At 52.5% G+C, this 16,274-nt stretch overlaps 1 protein-coding gene across 1 annotated transcript; it reads right to left on the bottom strand.

Moving 5' to 3' along the window:
- Positions 1 to 8,058: 8,058 nt before the first annotated feature.
- Positions 8,059 to 16,274, bottom strand: ZP3 (zona pellucida glycoprotein 3). The gene is made up of 8 exons (XM_058570551.1): positions 15,969 to 16,274; positions 13,923 to 14,041; positions 12,083 to 12,186; positions 11,830 to 12,007; positions 11,618 to 11,735; positions 8,923 to 9,014; positions 8,646 to 8,782; positions 8,059 to 8,285 (listed from the first exon to the last, which is right to left on the bottom strand). The coding sequence occupies exons 1-8, from the start codon at positions 16,272 to 16,274 to the stop codon at positions 8,059 to 8,061; spliced, it is 1,281 nt and encodes a 426-aa protein (XP_058426534.1).

Here is a 16,274-nt window from a genome sequence, read left to right as displayed (position 1 = left end):
TTAGCGGTTAAGTGCACGCGCTCCGCTACTGGCGGCCTGGATTCGGATTCCGGGCGTGCACCGACACACAGCTTCTCCAGCCATGCTGAGGCTGCATCCCACATACAGCAACTAGAAGGATGTGCAACTATGACATACAACTATCTACTGGGGCTTCGGGGAGAAAAAGGGAAAAAAAAAAGTTTAATTAAAAAAAAAGAAAAACCTTTCAGCACCCAAAAGATATTTTCTTAAGTGCTTCTTTTTCCCTCAGCAAAACGCTAGAGTAATAGTTATGTGGGAGATCAAGATTTGACCACCCTGAAATATGTCTCTTTACCTTGATTATTTTCTCTGATGGACATTTGACCTCCTCCACTAACTGCCTAAAGGAGTTTAACTCTGGGTATGGACAGACTGCCAGGGTCCTCGATAAGCCCATTCTTAACAAAGTTCTGTTTACCAAATATTTACATTTGTAAAGGTGTCTCCCTCTGTGTAGTGGGAAGAGGGGGGGATGACCTTATCGTGAAAACTCTTATCAGAACAGAAGAAGAAGACTTAAATGCACATATTCTTGATTACTATAATTCCTGTCTCTCCGGCCACATTCTCTATAGGTGGCCCTGCAAAGCATTGTCTGACAAACATTTACATTTCCTTCTTCATGTAAATCGTCTTCTTCCCCTCTGAAACCCCAAAGCACCACCCACCCCCAACATCCTCCTTTGTCTTTAGCCGAAGATGCTATTTAAGACGAGAATCTCTGCCATTGTGTTCAGAAACTCAGTGTCCCTGGTTTCTCCCATGTATACATGTTATTAAACTTGGTATTATTTTCTCCTGTTAACCTGTCTTGTTAATTATTTGGCCAGCCATAAGAACCTTAAGGGAAAGGGCAGAGGGGGATTCGCCCTCTTCCCCTACAGTTATTGTCCAAAAACCCCACTGCACAAACACCTAGAGATCCAAACAGAGAACAATGGTGGGAGCCTGGGCTGGAAAGGTGCTGGAACCTAAGCTCTGGAGAGCGGAGGACCTCTAAGCCCGGAGAGCTGGAGGAGCTCTAGGGGAGGCTTGATGGGGCTGCCAAGGTTGGGGAGCAGTGTGGGAGCCAGAGAGAAGGCAGGAGTAAAGAAGCTCCACAGAGTCAGGAGGTAGGAAACAGCCTGGGTGCATGGAAGGCCCCCCCATGAGGGGGACAACACTAGAGAAGGGGTGGGTCCATCAAAAAGTTGAGTGTGAGGTGGGAGAGGGGGAAGAACATCCAGGTGTGAGGGTCTGGAGAGATCTGGGCTAGAAAGAGGGATTTTGGAGCCACAGGCAATGAAATCATCTGGGAAGACCACAGAAGATGAGAAAGGTAAGTCCAGGACTGAAGAACACTGACTTTTGAAGAACAGGTAGGTGTGAGGTAGAAGTGTCTGGGGAGAGGCTGGACTGGGGGACACCGGGTGAGCATGACGACAGAGAACCAAGGAGAATGTCCCAGAAGGCAGTGCTCAGTGGTGACAGACACTTCGGAGAGGCCCAACCAGCTGGTCCAGTGGGAGGCCAGCCTATTCCAGAACCCAAGGCTCCTGCCTCCCAGTTCTGGGCTCTCTCATTTTTTCAGTTGGCCAGGTGACTTCAAAAAAAGTCTCAAACTTCTGACTTAGCTACAGGAAGGCCATTGGTGACCACAGAGTGGTTTCCATTGAGATGTAGGAGCTGGAGCAGATGTCTTTGGTTGTGAAGGCTGGGAATGGAGTCTAGGAGTGTAGACAGCTGTTTCAAGAACAACCTTTGTGTTCCACACACTGGGGGCAGGGGTGCAGGGGCCGACAGAGGATAAACCCACGCATGTGGAAGGATGCCACTTACGTAAGGTTGCCCATGGCTGTGTGTGTGTGAAGGACACTAGCCCACACAGTGACATCTGAGGGGTGGGAGAGCAGGTGAGTTTCACTTTCTCTGTCTTTTTCCGGTATCGTTTGAGTGTGTCCCAATGAATAGGTTCCATTTTTATAACCTGAAAAGAAAGACTATTTTTATTTGAGAAAAATAAAGAGTTCTGGTCGTGAAAGGGAGCAAAATAGGGCAACAGCAAGAGGGAGGGGGGGCATGGACTTTTAGTTTCTAGCCAGGAAAGAGTGAGTGTGCTGCGTTCTGAGGCCGCAGCCGGATGTCCCTCAGGAAGCTGGAAATGAGGAAAACAGGATTGGCCACTTGCAAACTGAACTTGAAACCAATATACATAGCAAGGGGCCAGAAACAACTGAACTGCCCTGCAGAAGGGAGCTGGTTCAATAACCCAAGAACACTGGGTAGAAAGAATGAGGAAGACTCACAGGTGCTGAGGGAACAGGTGGCCAAGATCTATTGTTAAGTACAAAAGGAACTTTCCAAGCAGAGGGGAGAGCAGAACATGCACCTATTTGTGTGTTTTTTTTAAATGCACACACAAGCTTGCAGGCATAGCAAGTTTCTGGGAGGAAACCTAAGAAGCTCCTAAAAGGTAGGGGATGAGCTGAGAATTTTTTTTAATTTACTATGTACTCATGCTGTTTTTTTTCTATTAGAAAAATGTGAGAATGCCCCCACCCCACACACACAGTAGGGTAGCTTAGGTGTGTCTTGCACAAAGGTGCGAAGTCTAGGGGTGAGTAGGAGCTGAAACATTCCTGGCAGGGGCTGTGTCCTAAATCGTCTTCCTGGAAGGGGAGCCTTTTTTTTAATGTCTCAAAGGCTGGAGTTTGTGCCGCCCGAGGACCTTTGAGGGCTCCCAAGCAACTGAGAATGAATGACGTGGTCCAAGAAAGAATGTGGCTGTTGGCCATGGGGAGTGGTGGTGGCCAAAGACACTTAGATTAAAAACAAAAGTCCTTGAACTGCACTCCGGGTGTCAGGGCTTACTGTTTCCAAAGATTCCAATCCTGGAACCAGCCCCGGCTCACCCAGGAGCAAGAAAAGGCCAACGAAAACCTGGGAAAAGGTAAGACACTGGGGCCTAGTGTCCCTGCTAAGGGACTCAGCACTTTCTGATGTCTTGCTTGGAAAGGCAGAATTCTGTTGCTTGGTGCCTCAGCTAGTTGGCCTCCATCTGACACAGTGGAGGGATTGTCTGACTAGAATCCACAGCTGCCTTGCTCATTACTTCTGATTAATAGACAGCACCTGGCATCTCTGCCCGACAGTGCCCGCTCAGGACCCAGGTGTGACCTACACAGTCAACAAAAGCGCGGTGGCTTAGCAGCCCTGAGGAGTGAAGCACCCTCCCATAAAAGCATTGTTTTATGTAAGTCCCAGCCCATCCTTCTTGCTAGTTCCCTTGCTGCAGGTGTGAAATTAACTGACATGTCCTCAGTTAATTCATCGGAGAAGTTTAACACTAAGAATCGCACTCGACCTGTCCCCCCCCCACTCCCAGTTATTGTTCTCGTAAATTAATACTCTGGCACCCTGGTTGAGATCTAGAGTTGCTCAAGGGATCAACTGTGGTGTGTGGACAAGCCAGGCTTCCTATTCTATGGGCTGAGGGCATAGAGTTATCTTTCTGGTGGTATCCAACCCTCCCATGAACACTTCCACTAGCCCCTAGGAACTGCTTAGAATCTATTGCTAAAAATACATGACAGGGGCCAGCCCCATGGCCTAGCGGTTAAGCGCGCGCGCTCTGCTGCTGGCGGCCCAGGTTCGGATCCTGGGCGCGCACCGACGCACCGTTTGTCAGGCCATGCTGTGGCGGCGTCCCACATAAAGTGGAGGAAGATGGCCACGGATGTTAGCTGAGGGCCAGTCTTCCTCAGCAAAAAGAGGAAGATTGGCATGGATGTTAGCTCAGGGCTGATTTTCCTCAAAAAATAAAAATAAATAAAAATGTGACAAATTTAACATCTGTCAGAGAAAATTGTGAAAGACTTTGAAATAGGCAAAAAGATTCCTGGGTATTCTCTAGCACACTTCCAGATAATCTGATTTCCTAAATCTGTGTCTTTCCCAGTCTTTGACTAAGGTATTTTGCAATTCTGTGAATTGTAGAAAACTGATAGTCATGCAAATGACTGCAAATGATCCTTGTTCCTAGAGATGCAATTGACTTTTTGCCCTCTGGAGAAATTGTTTTTGCATCTATCAGCAAATTCATTTCTGCATTCCTGATTACCTTTATAGATGTCTTGTCTTTGAATTCTCCCTGAAACTAGTTTTTTTACATCTTACAGTTTTCCTCAATGAATGAGTTAAAACAAGATCTTTGACACATTTTCATTTTGTATTTGTATGATCATGATTTTTTTCCCCATTGTCCATTATCATACCTCATTTCCCTTTTTTCCCTGGCTACCGGGAAGCACAAAGGCAAAATTTTAAACCCACGCACAAAGTGTTGATTCACCGAGAGTTGCACATGATATGATGGGAAGCTGCCCCAAACACCAGGGAAAGAGGCGATAGAAATCGGGACAACCCTCGGCTGCCTGCCATTTCCCTCCCTTTACCACTCAAGTTCCACCTCTCTGACATTACTGCTGGAGGCTGCCTCTCCTGCCCTGCCCGGGGCCAGCTTCACGCTGAGCTGAGGCCCATTTGGAACCTCCTGGGGCTGGCATTAAGGGTCATGTCCTAGTCACACTTCCTCCCCAAACCCTGCACAGCCACTTCCTCTTTCTGCTGAGGACTGCAGAAGCTGAATGAGAGATGAGTTTCCAGAATGTTGCAACACCCAGGAACAGGAGGGCAAATAACGGAGGGGTGTTTGTGGCAGGACAGTAGGGTGTCCTGGGAGTAGCCCTAGCTTATCAAGCAGCTCCGACTGAACGCATGCTGAGTACCAAGCATCACGTTAGCCCTTGTGCTAACCCTGAAGTCAAGAACTCCCCGATCTGAAACAGGACAATGCTAAGAGAGGAAACAGAGTCAGGGGTAGAGCTGGGTGGGAGGTGAGACGGGCCACCTGGCCCCAAAAATACTGCTGCATGAACCAGGATCCCACCGAGTGCTCTGCTCACTCAACCTCCAGACAGTCTGTCACGGACTAGGTGCCCCAAGGAACTCAAGGGCGGGTTTGGAAGCATTTAACTGTTTTTCCAAATTGTTTTCCCCCCTTTAGTTATCTTAAGGAGATGCAACCACCAACCACCCTGAACCAGACCAAGCCTCACCACAAGAGCTACGCCCAGGACCTTTACCCTATTTTTATAATTTTATTTCTTTCTTTTTCCCCAAAGCCCCAGTAGATAGTTGTATGTCATAGTTGCACATCCTTCTAGTTGCTGTATGTGGGACACGGCCTCAGAATGGCCGGAGAAGTGGTGCCTTGGTGCGCGCCCAGGATCCGAACCCGGGCCGCCAGCAGCAGAGCGCGCGCACTTAACCGCTAAGCCACGGGGCCGGCCCTACCCTATTTTTAATGCTAAGGACCTCTCCAGGAGGAGCTTAGGCCTTATCATGGCAGCCTGCAGTGTATATGGAAGCATGTTTTCCAACTGAGCCTGTGCAAGTGAATCGACACCTCTCCCTTTTATTTTTCGTGAGGAAGATCAGCCCTGAGCTAATATCCATGCCAATCCTCCTCTTTTTGCTGAGTAAGATTGGCCCTGGGCTAACATCCGTGCCCATCTTCCTCTAGTTTATATGGGACGCCGCCACAGCACGGCCTGACAAGCAGTGCATCGGTGCGTGCCTGGGATCCGAACCCAGGCTGCCAGCAGCGGAGCACATGCACTTAACTGCTATGCCACAGGGCCGGCCCCAGACACCTCTCCCTTTTAAATATTCATTCCCCATTCAAAATAAAAGATCCTTGTTTCCCTCTGTTCGGGAACACCATGACTTTGGAAATGATTCCTTATGGCCTCCTATTTGCTGCAAATACACTTTACTTTGTGAGACAACTTCCACTGGGGTAGAGTCTCATTTAACTCACCAGGAGGTGAACCCTCTTGGTTCAGTAACACATCCATGGCACTCAGAACCCTTCCTTCCCATGTCGTCCTCACCAGCGGTACGAGGTGTGGGAGAACAAAACTGGCCACCCTGAAATATGTCTCTTTACCTTGATTATTTTCTCTGAAGGACATTTGACCTCCCCCAAACTGCCTAAAGAATTTAACACAGAAGGCATGTTTCAGGAAGGATCCACTACCATGTGATGGCTGTAGTATAATGTAAAATAGATGTTACAATAGGAAAGACACCAACAAGCCCATCTTATCAAAAATTCTCTTTCCCAGGCCATATTCTCTAATGGCCCAGTAAAGGCTTGTCAGACAAACATTTACACTTATAAGAGAAATCTCCATTTGTAAAGGTATTGCCCTCTCTCTACTAGGAACAGGGGGGATGGCCTCATCTCTAGAAACTTATCAATATGAAGGTGAGGCCTTAAATCTGCATAATAACCTTACTCTTGTTTACTGTGCTTTTCTGATAATCTCCTATAACTGACTTCCCCCACCCCCAACATCCTCCTTTGTCTTTAGCTGAAGATAGTATTTAAGATGAGAACCTTCACCATTTTGTTGACACTCAGTTTCCCTGGTTTCTCCCATGTATACATGTTATTAAACTTTGATTTTCTCCTGCTAACCTGTCTTTTAATTATTTGGCCAGTCATAAGAACCTTAAGGGAAAGGGCAGAGGAGGATTCTCCCTCTTCCCCAACAGAGGCCTCTCTCTCCCCTTACTGGACATCAAAGCCCTCCACTCCCCCAGGGCACAGGTTCTCCCTGTTCTCTCCTCCCTCCACACTCATCTCCCCCATTTTGTCCAGCTAGGACCTACTAGTTTTGAGGATTTGCTCTAGGATCACCACCTCCAGGAAGCCCACCCCTCCTACTCTGTCTTTTACTCCCTCATGCAGCACACCATAACCTGCTTGGGGGGCATGATTCCTTCTTGATGCAAATCCCCTGGCCCAGTGCACTTCAGCACATACCTGAATCACTGGGGGATTTGTTAAGATGCAGATTCTTAGGTCTGAGATGGGGCTCCAAGCTCTGCCCTTTCCACAAATCCCCAGGTGATGCCATGGGGATCACAGACCACACTTGGAAAAGCAAACATCTAGGTCAAGGGCCTTCCTGTACTTCTAAGACCCAGAATCACAAAAAACCTTGCTCTGAATATATTTGAGAGCCATTTGGCTCTGATCAGTTTACGCCTAACCACCCTGCCCGGTAGGTACCAGCCCGTTTTTGCCTCTGGCTCACAGCAGGTAACTAGCAAAGCTGGGATTACACAGTGAAGGTGACCTTCACACAGTGAGAAAGAGAATGAGTGGGGTCTGGGTGAGGTTAGAGCCAGCTAAGGGCCAGCCCACTGTGAGGGCCTTCACTGCCCTCAGCAGAGGGAGCATGATCACCTCCCCCGGAGAGGGGACCACAAGCTCCCTAGGAACCCCCAGGACACCATTCCCTTGCTATGTACTCCCAGGGGCTGTGGCCAGGACCTGGGGGAGGATGGCAGCCTCTGTGGGGAGAGTGATGTGAAGGTGGGGGAGGCAGAGAGGCAGCTCCCCTTAGTGACAGGAAGCCTGAAACAGGTCCCAGCCCTGCTGAGGCAGCCACCTCAGAGTGACTTGGCCACAGCATGCTCACTACCCCCAGAGGTGCTCCTCTGCACGGTGACCCCTGCCCAGACCACTGTCCTAAACCCAGTCCCCTGTGGCATGTGGAGATGTGGCTTTCTGCCTGCTATCCCTAGAGAAGGGAACTAGAAGTTCTTTCCTCCCTGTCCCCGCCCCGGAATCAGATCCATGGGGCCTAGAGACACACAAGACTCTTGGCTGGCCTAGAAGTGGGGCTGGAGGGCCCAACCCAAGCTTTCATTTGGCCCTTTAGAGACACAGGATTATAGCTGCCTCTGGGGAGACGTGCCCTGCCCCCAGTAAGGAAGTGTTGCCCAAAGCCAGGAAAATGCAAGCTTGCCTTCACCAGCCAGTCTGGCCTCACCCCCGTGTAGACACCATCTAGACACTAGCGGCCCAGCAGCACTTCGATTGTGCTATCTGAACCCATGGCACTGTTGCACGGTCTGCCCCCTCCCGGTTCAGCCCTCTCTGTAGACACTGCGCTACACCCCAGAGGTGCCTTTCTCCTTTTATTGGGAAGCAGACACAGGGCACACCACAGGGTGGGAAGCAGCCTGGCGGCTCCTGGCAAGACCCAGCACAATGACAGCCAGGGTCAGGGATCCCATCGCGGCCAGGCCCAGGCCCAGGCCCAGCATCAGAGAGGTGGGAGAAGAGGTCGACCCCTCCACAGCACGGTCATTGGCCTTTCCCAGGAAGATCAGCGGGCCCACCGTGACGTCTGCTTCTTCTGTCACTGAAAGACAAGACGTCCAAGGGTCCCCTTAGTCCCTAACCAGGAATCAGTTTAGGGGTTTTGCTCACCTTCCGTGGGCTGAACTAGTACATTTTGTTCTAACAGCTGCATTCTTTTCCCCTCCCTGCAACTATGTCAGATCCCCAGGACAACAGCAGAGCTCCCCTGGCTGACACTGGGCTGGGGGCTCAGAGCCCCCACTTAGCCCCAACACTTCTATGTAAGAAAGCCCTAAAGGGCATCCCCCAGAGGTGAGCAGCCTTAAATGGGAGACAAGGGAGAAGTGTGTTACCCTGAAGTGACAACAGGTGCCCTAGCCCGAGAGGAGGGCAATAGCCTTGTGGCTGTCCTAAGACCTACCATGCCTGCGATTGCGGGAAGCAGACTTGTGCCACTGTCTCACTGGGTGGGACAGCTTGCTGGAAAGGCCTGGACTGCCACAGCTGCCATTGCGACAACATTGACAGATATCAGCAGGGCCTTCTACTGGGGACCAGCTGAGAGGGAAAGACAAGAGGATTAGACGACTGTGTTGTGTGCAGGAAGCAGTTGCTGATAATGTGCCCACTGAGGGGATAGACACGAGGGTGGTCGATTTGGTTTTCTACCCCAGCCATATCCAATCTGGTCTCCTCACCTATTCGAGGACTTGCTGAAGGAACAGGCTTTGTTTAGTTGGTCTGGGACTTGGCCAGCCGGAGTGACCTTCAGATGGCAGGTGATATATACCTGGAAGTAAGAGCAGCTGTGACAAGGCAGAGTTCTCAGCTGTACCAGTGACTTTAATAAGCCAGTTCTTATACAACCCCTAACCCTTGGGGGGTGGGGTGGGGAAGAGCCCCATTTTTGAGATGAGGCAACAGAGGTTCAGAGGTTAACTTGCCCAAAACTTCAGAGCAAGTAGCAAATTGGATTCTAAATTGGAACCCATCATCTTTATCCCCCCACTGTTTTCCAGACTTGTCCGATCACTTAGCATGCCCAACCCCAGGCCCATTAAGTCAAAACCTCAGGGACAGGGATCAAGCCCAGAGGTGCCGATTCCCACCCAACCACGTGGGGTAGGGGCAGTTTCGACAAAGCCAGGGCTCAGGGGGGCCCCAGTCCTCTCGGCAGAGGCGTCTTCATACCCTAGGTAGTGCTTCCACAGCCCCCCCGACCCGACACCCCCCACCCCCCCCCACCCCCTGCTGCCAACCCTGCAAAGGCATGGAAGTTCTACCACCTTCTCTCTGGAACCTTCTACAGAGCCACAGACCTTGGCCACCACCTAGTGCCCAAGTGCATCAACAGGCAGGGAAACCATTTCAGAAACTTGAACAAGCCAGGATGCATTTCTGGCCGCCTGCCTTCTATCTGCCCCACCAGAGAAGGGTTTCTGGGTCCTGTAGAGTCTATATTCCAGGAAGGGAACCGCATTTATCCTCAGCTTCTTCCCAAGACCTTTTTCTGATGCTAACTGGGGCCTAAGACCCCAGGGTGTTTCCCCTTTAGCTTTTGAATAAGGGTGGTCCTTCTCGCTTGTGCCATGGCCACAGTCAGCCAGGCCATCCCACCCACCTTTGGGGGAGCACCCTCCCCAAGTTCAGGCTGCCTTCCACTGATCAGCATCGTCCTCTGGTCTCTTGGTTATCCCCCCAATCCCTGGAGATGCAGATACCAGCTCAGGTTTCACCCATGGTGATGGCCACCACCTGTATGAAAGCTTATCCGTCTTCTTCCCCACTGGACCGCCTCTGAAGTCAACATTGATTCCCTACCCCAACCAGGATCCTCTGCCCTAGGACCCAAGGTCCCTGATGTGGGAACCAGAGCCCTTTCTTCGAGTCTGTTCTCCTTTATCCCCAGGTCCATTCAACCCAGGACCTGCCACCACCCTGAAGCTTCAGGACATCTCACCAATAACTTCAATTCATGCCCCTCCTGCTATCTACCAGTCTGTATCAAACTACCATTCTCAGAACAGAACTGCCAGACGAGGTGAGGTAGCATCAATGTACTCTTCTACAAGCCCACACTGCTCACCTCTCAATGCCCCCCGGCCATAGGCACCTCTAGTTCAGTGGCTTGCACACCTGCCTGTTTGTTAGAGTCACCCAGGAGCTTAAGGGGCTTTTGATGCATCTCCAAGTAAAACAAGATAGACTAATGGATGGATGATAATATAGTAAAATATTAATGGTAGAACCTAGATGGTAGGTACATAGGTGTTTGTCAAGTTCTTTCAACTTAATGTTTGAAGACTTTCATAAGATGTTAGAAAAAGGTGATGCCAGGCCCTACCCCAATTAAGTGAAAATATATAGTATTATATGCAACTATCAGTAAATGAGTATCAGACCTTTCCAGGTGATTAGTATAGAGCCAGACTTAAACACCTGCTTTAATCACTTCTCTTTCCTGACCAGCTATCTGAACTTCACATCCCGCACTCCTATCTCAGGGAACTTGTTTGAAAGCTACTTGTTTTATTTGTAAGATTCTACCAGCACTTTCTGACTAGAGGCTGGTCCTTCTACCTGTGCCATCTGCCCCATCTGTCCCTGCCTCAGCCATCAGGAGCAGGCCACATCTTGGCCCCCACCCTCTTCTCCCCCTCTCTTAGTTTCGAGTTGGGCTTTCTAGCTTAGTGGTTCTCAAGGCGTGGCCCCCAGAACAGCAGCAGCCAGAGAACCTGGAGTCTTGTTAGGAATGGTCTACTTTAGACCTACTGAACCAAACCCTGGGAGTGGGGCCTAGAAGTCTCATTCAACAAGCCCTCCAGGTGATGCTGATGTGCTCAAGTTTCAGAAAGTCACTGATCTAGCCTATGATCAACTTCAAGAGGCTACCCTGTATGAAAAGTTCATACCCGCTTACCTTGACTTCCAGAAAGCCTCCAGGAAGGCTGACACCTGCTTTTGTTGACTCCTTTACTAAACCCATCATCATCTGAGTTCTGGCCCTACTGACCCTGGCAAGGACAAGGTCAGTGGCCTGGTCACCAGATGCCACGGTTGTTGGTCCTCATCTTATTTGAGCTGTCAGTTGAATCTCCTGGGTTCCTATTCTCCTAGTTTGTTCTATTTCCAGGACCCCTGACTCTCCCTCCATCCTACATGGGTTTTCTACCTACCTAGGGCTTTTCTACCTACCATGCCTTCTCCTCGCAGATCTCACTAGAGCCCGTGGCTTTATCTACTTGGTAAGTGTGTAGAGTTACTAGGACAGGGGCAGAGCTATCAAGTCATTGATTAAGGGGACAGCTGGTGAGCGACAACAGCAGATAGTAAGCCTAGGCAGCCTGACCCTACAGTTCAGTCCTATTCCAGGCTATTAAAGAAAGCTATTACCGTGTTTCTGGAGTCATTGGCAAAGTGGAACACATCTACTGTGAACTGGAGGGTCTCTGGCCCAGGTCTGGGGGCTTTGAAAGCAGAAGAGGCATCGGAGAGACCGTCCACGAGACAACTTTGAAGAGAACAAGAATGGAGTTAGAGGCTGAGGAAGGTGGCCTAGGTCATGTTATTACAAGGATTCTCTAGAAAGCGAGCCCAGCCCTCACCCGTGGAAGTCCACGATGGTGTGATAAGGGGAGGTGTTCCGGTCTGGCGTCAGTGTGGCCACACAGTGGTCCACGAACAGTCGCAGTGGCACGTGACTGCCAGTGTGGACGTCGGCCTGGAGGTGGGCTATTTCTCCCAGCTGGAAGGTGGGGGACCTCTTCTCAGCGCCCCAGTCCTCTGAAAGGCATAGCCAGGGGTAAGAGATTACCAGAGCTCTCCTTGCCAGCTCCTCCTGCCAGCCCTCCTGCTTACTTTCCATCAGTTGCAGAGAGAAAACCAGCTTCTCCTCTGAGAACATCGTGGTCCTGAAGGGCACCCAGGTGGGCAGGATGGCCTGGCTGCTCACGTTGCCCTGCCTGGGAAAAGAACAGCAGCTGCCCACCCTTGGCCCAACGTTGACCCCACCTGGCCCCACGTTGGAGGGAGTCTCTTTTCTACCTCATTGCAGAGCCCCAGCTGTGACCCAGCCAGGCAGCTAGTCCAAGGCAGCTGAACAGACACCTGAAGTCTAAGCCTGTTCCCCTAAACCTCCTGAACTCAACACCTGTGAGTGGGCCCATCCCTCCCAGCCATGATGACACCTGGGCCCAACCAACCCAGCCATGACGACACCTGGGTGGCAGCGTGAAGACAGATACATCAAGTTAGTTTGTTTCTAGACCCAGATCTGCTCCTTATTAAGGTTAACTCGGGAGGTTCAGGTATGGGTCTGAGGCAGCAGTCTCTCTCTGCACCACTCGGGATTCTTGAGGCGAGCCCCAGTGCAAGAAGCCCTTCAGAGACCCACGCAGACGGGCCTCTGTTCTTGAGAAGCTGCTGAGACAGTCTGAGCCTGACCCGGGGCAGGGAGGTCCTTAGGAGCCATTGGATGTCTCCAGATGTCTGCCCCACTGACCCACGGGGTCTCATGGAAGAGGCTACTTCAAGTGATGCATCTGCTGAGAAGCAGACCTCAGGTAGCCAGAGCTAGGCCACCCCGCACTGTGCGCAGCCACCGGGTGAGCCAACATCCTCAGGTCAGGCCCAGGCAGAGCGATTCTGAAGTGAGAGATGGCATGGTCCCAGGAGGGCTTCAGCCTCTCTGGCCAGTAAGAGGGCGGCTGGGCATCCTGCCCTTGGCTCCTCTGTCTCCTCCACCCAACATGGTCAAATGCTGAGCTCCTTCAAGCCGACCCCCTACACCCTGCTGCCACAGGTCAGAACTCATCTCATCTTAGCCTCCCAACTGGTCTCACCGACTCCCTCATCTTCTGTACCAGCTGACCTTCTCAGCAGAAAAACAGTCCTCACTCACTCTGCTTGGTCCTCAGAAGGGGCACCCACTGAAGAGTGAGCCTGAATGCTTTCACTGCATCTGATGGGCCCTTAGGACCCATCTGTCCCCCTCTCCTTGTTGCCTAGGCCCTGAGCTCCAGGTCCCCGGGCTACAGCCCCTATTAGTGACATGCTGCCCTCCCCAGGTGTGTGTAGCTCTGCCCAGACTGTCTCAGCCCCACCTGACCCCAAGACCCCTCTCAGGATCTGTTCTGGGAACCCCTCCTCAGGCATGCAGCTCATCCCTTTTGCCCTCACAGTATCAGTACCATCTCCCCTACCTCCTCCCAGAAGGGAGGGCCGGAATGAAGGCCTGTGCACTCTGCCCTCAACCTAGCCCAGGGCCCAGCATTGGGCATTGTCATTATAAGCCATAGTCGCCCTCCTCACACCTCGATGCTAAAGTTCAGAGGCACGTGCTTAGCGCTCAGGGCTTGAGGCTCTTCCCCCCCTGCACCCACGCACTGGGAGAAGCCACAGGAAAGGAGCTGCTTGCTGCGGACACAGTCAGAGCCCAGAACCTACCCTGCACTAGTGAAAGACTTTCTGAACTCCGGGGGCCCGGTCTAGGCAGCCCTGCAGCATCCATCCCCAGGCAGCCTGGCCCTGATGCATTTCAGAGACTCCAACCCGACCCGGCAGGCCCCCACTCCCACCAGGAGCTCAGGGTGCTGACCACAGCACTTCCACCTGCTCACAGCCATTCTGCGGGGAGGCTAACGCACTTGCAGAGGCGCCTCTGAAGCGGGGGCAGCGACAGGACCTGTCCCACACTGACCTGGGGTAGCGACACTCGATGGGAACCTCTGCGCGGTTAGTCCTCAGGATGGACAGGTTTCCCGTGGGGCGCGGGTTGTGGAGCAGGAAGGTGCTGTACACCAGGGCGTCCTCGGTCACCTGAAGGAAAGGGGAGGGGTTAACCCTACCAGCATCACCTGCGAGGTGGGCCCGCCCCGTGCAAGGATGCAGGGAGGGCAGCCTGCTGGGGTGGAGAGAACACAGGCCCTGGACGCAAAGCCCGCTCTGCCGCTGACCCGTGGGAGAGCCTGGAAGGTACCACCTTCACCCTCAGTCTGTCCACCCCTGAAGTGTCGACACCACCACAGGGGTCTGGATGTGCACCAAGCAGCACCAACAACCAGAGGCGCTGGGCGCGTGCCACCCCCACCCCAATACACAGTTTCCTTTTTCAGGGAAGGCCTGGGGCTAAGAAAGCCCCCAGGAAGAAGCCAGAAAGTTCCAGGAACTTGAACTCATCACCACAGCAGTTAACACTTTAGTTCTGACCTCTTCTGACCTATCCTCAAACCATTTCACAGAAGGGGAAACCGGGTTCGGTGGTGGTCTGGGGCAGGAAGAGCCCAGGCTGGTGCTACTGGAAGATGACCTTTCAATCTAGCTTCCCAGCAGGGCACCTGGGTCCCTAGTGGCTGCGCGGTGCTCCCAGCTGCTCAATCTTCAGGGAGGCGCCCCAGCTTTCTATTAGCGAGTGCCCCAGTTGGACTGGCTGCATAATTTGTGGGGTCTCTTGCTCAGAAGTTAAGAATTTCAGGACAGCAGGGCATTAAACCGAGCATGGGCCCTGCGGGGCTGCACAGGTTGCGTTACCAGGAAGCTGGCCCGGTCCAGGTGATTCTTCTCAGGCAAGAAACCCTCAGCCTGGGAAAGGCTGCTGGAGAAAGGAGGGACCAGGCTGTGCCCTAAGTCAGAGTCACCTGGGATCTTCAAGATACGGATCGATGTCTGGCTCCCCCTTCCGTTCTGATGTAGTATGGGGTACGGGAACCAGGAGTTTTAAATGCTCCCCAGGTGATTCTAAGGCCCAAAGTTTGCGAGTTACTCAGCTAGAATAATTCCCTACAAATAACTCCTGCAGCTCTCTGGTCTCCCTCCCCTCTCCCCAGGGTCACAGGGGCCGGGAGGCTGCAAGGCACCCAGGACCAGAGCTCCAGGGAGGGCTCCGGGGGCTGGGCTTGTCCCCACCCCAACCAAGCTGAGACTGAAGGAGCCCAGGGCCAGGGAGGCAGGAGTGGGGGCTCCGTGACGGAGGGGAGGCCAAGCTCTCTGTGGGGTGGCAGGAGCTTGGTCCAGGGGATGGTGGACCAGCTAGGAATCTGTGCCCAGCCCTGCCTTGCTGGAAGGCCCCTCCTTATGGTCTGAGTCTCTGTTTCCCCCCGCTGCCTCGAGGAGGGGAGGTCTGGCCTGCATTACTCAGCTCTTCTCTTGCTCAGGACTCCCACTTGACACTGCCCCCAGGGGCCCAATTTAAGCCTCACAGGTCTTCAACACAGAGGTGGCATGGTGCCCCCTGCTCTCCCTCCGATACCACTTTCAGTTCAAGGCTTCGAGCCATTCAACACGAGGGAAGCGAAATTTCCCTGTGATGATTACTTCTGGGCTTTCTGAGGTGTCAAAAATTTGATCTCTTCTGCATAAGTTTCTAGGGCTCCAAGCAACTGCTGAGCTACCTGCAGGGTTGCCCTATCAGCCCCACATCACCCACACCTCTCCTGGATTCCCTCTGGGAGGGGGTCATAAATCCTCAGAATCAGAGTGGGGGTGCTCGGTCTGGCCCAAAGAGCACTGCCACCTCTGGACGCCACCCCACCTACCCAATTTCAGCAACTAGAGGCAAGAGCTTCCCCCACTCCGACCCCCACGCCACCAATGCCTACCTTCAGGCCTCAGGGGTTCCCCCTACCCCACAAGAAAGGGACCTGCCCCAGCCCCACCCTGCCCTGGCTCTGCATCCACACTCCCCATCACCACCGCCTCCCATGTCCTCCCACCGAAGCCAGGGCTGCTGAGGGGTCCCAAGCCTCACCTGCACGCCGTTGCCACACTCATGCAGCCCAACCTCAAACCTGACCATATCATCCGTGTCCATAGAGACAAGCGGCTCACAGTTCTCGGGGCCCAGGGTGAGGTCTGCAGGCCGGATGAGCTTCCCGGTACCAAAAAGGTCTTTGCTGACAGTGACCACCAGCTGGGCCTCCAGACACTTCACCACCACGGGCAGCTTAGATGTCATGGGGAGGAGGGTCCCACCTTGCCAGAGGGGCTGGGGGTAGCACAGTCCTGTGCCTCCCCAGAGCAGAAAGCAGATGACAAGCCCATAGCTCAGCCCCAT

The sequence above is a fragment of the Diceros bicornis genome, chromosome 26, assembly GCF_020826845.1.
Source record: "Diceros bicornis minor isolate mBicDic1 chromosome 26, mDicBic1.mat.cur, whole genome shotgun sequence".
In the NCBI taxonomy this organism is placed as follows: Eukaryota; Metazoa; Chordata; class Mammalia; order Perissodactyla; family Rhinocerotidae; genus Diceros; species Diceros bicornis.
The sequence above is the reverse complement of the archived record's forward strand: the minus strand, read 5'-3'. Positions and strand labels throughout refer to the sequence as shown.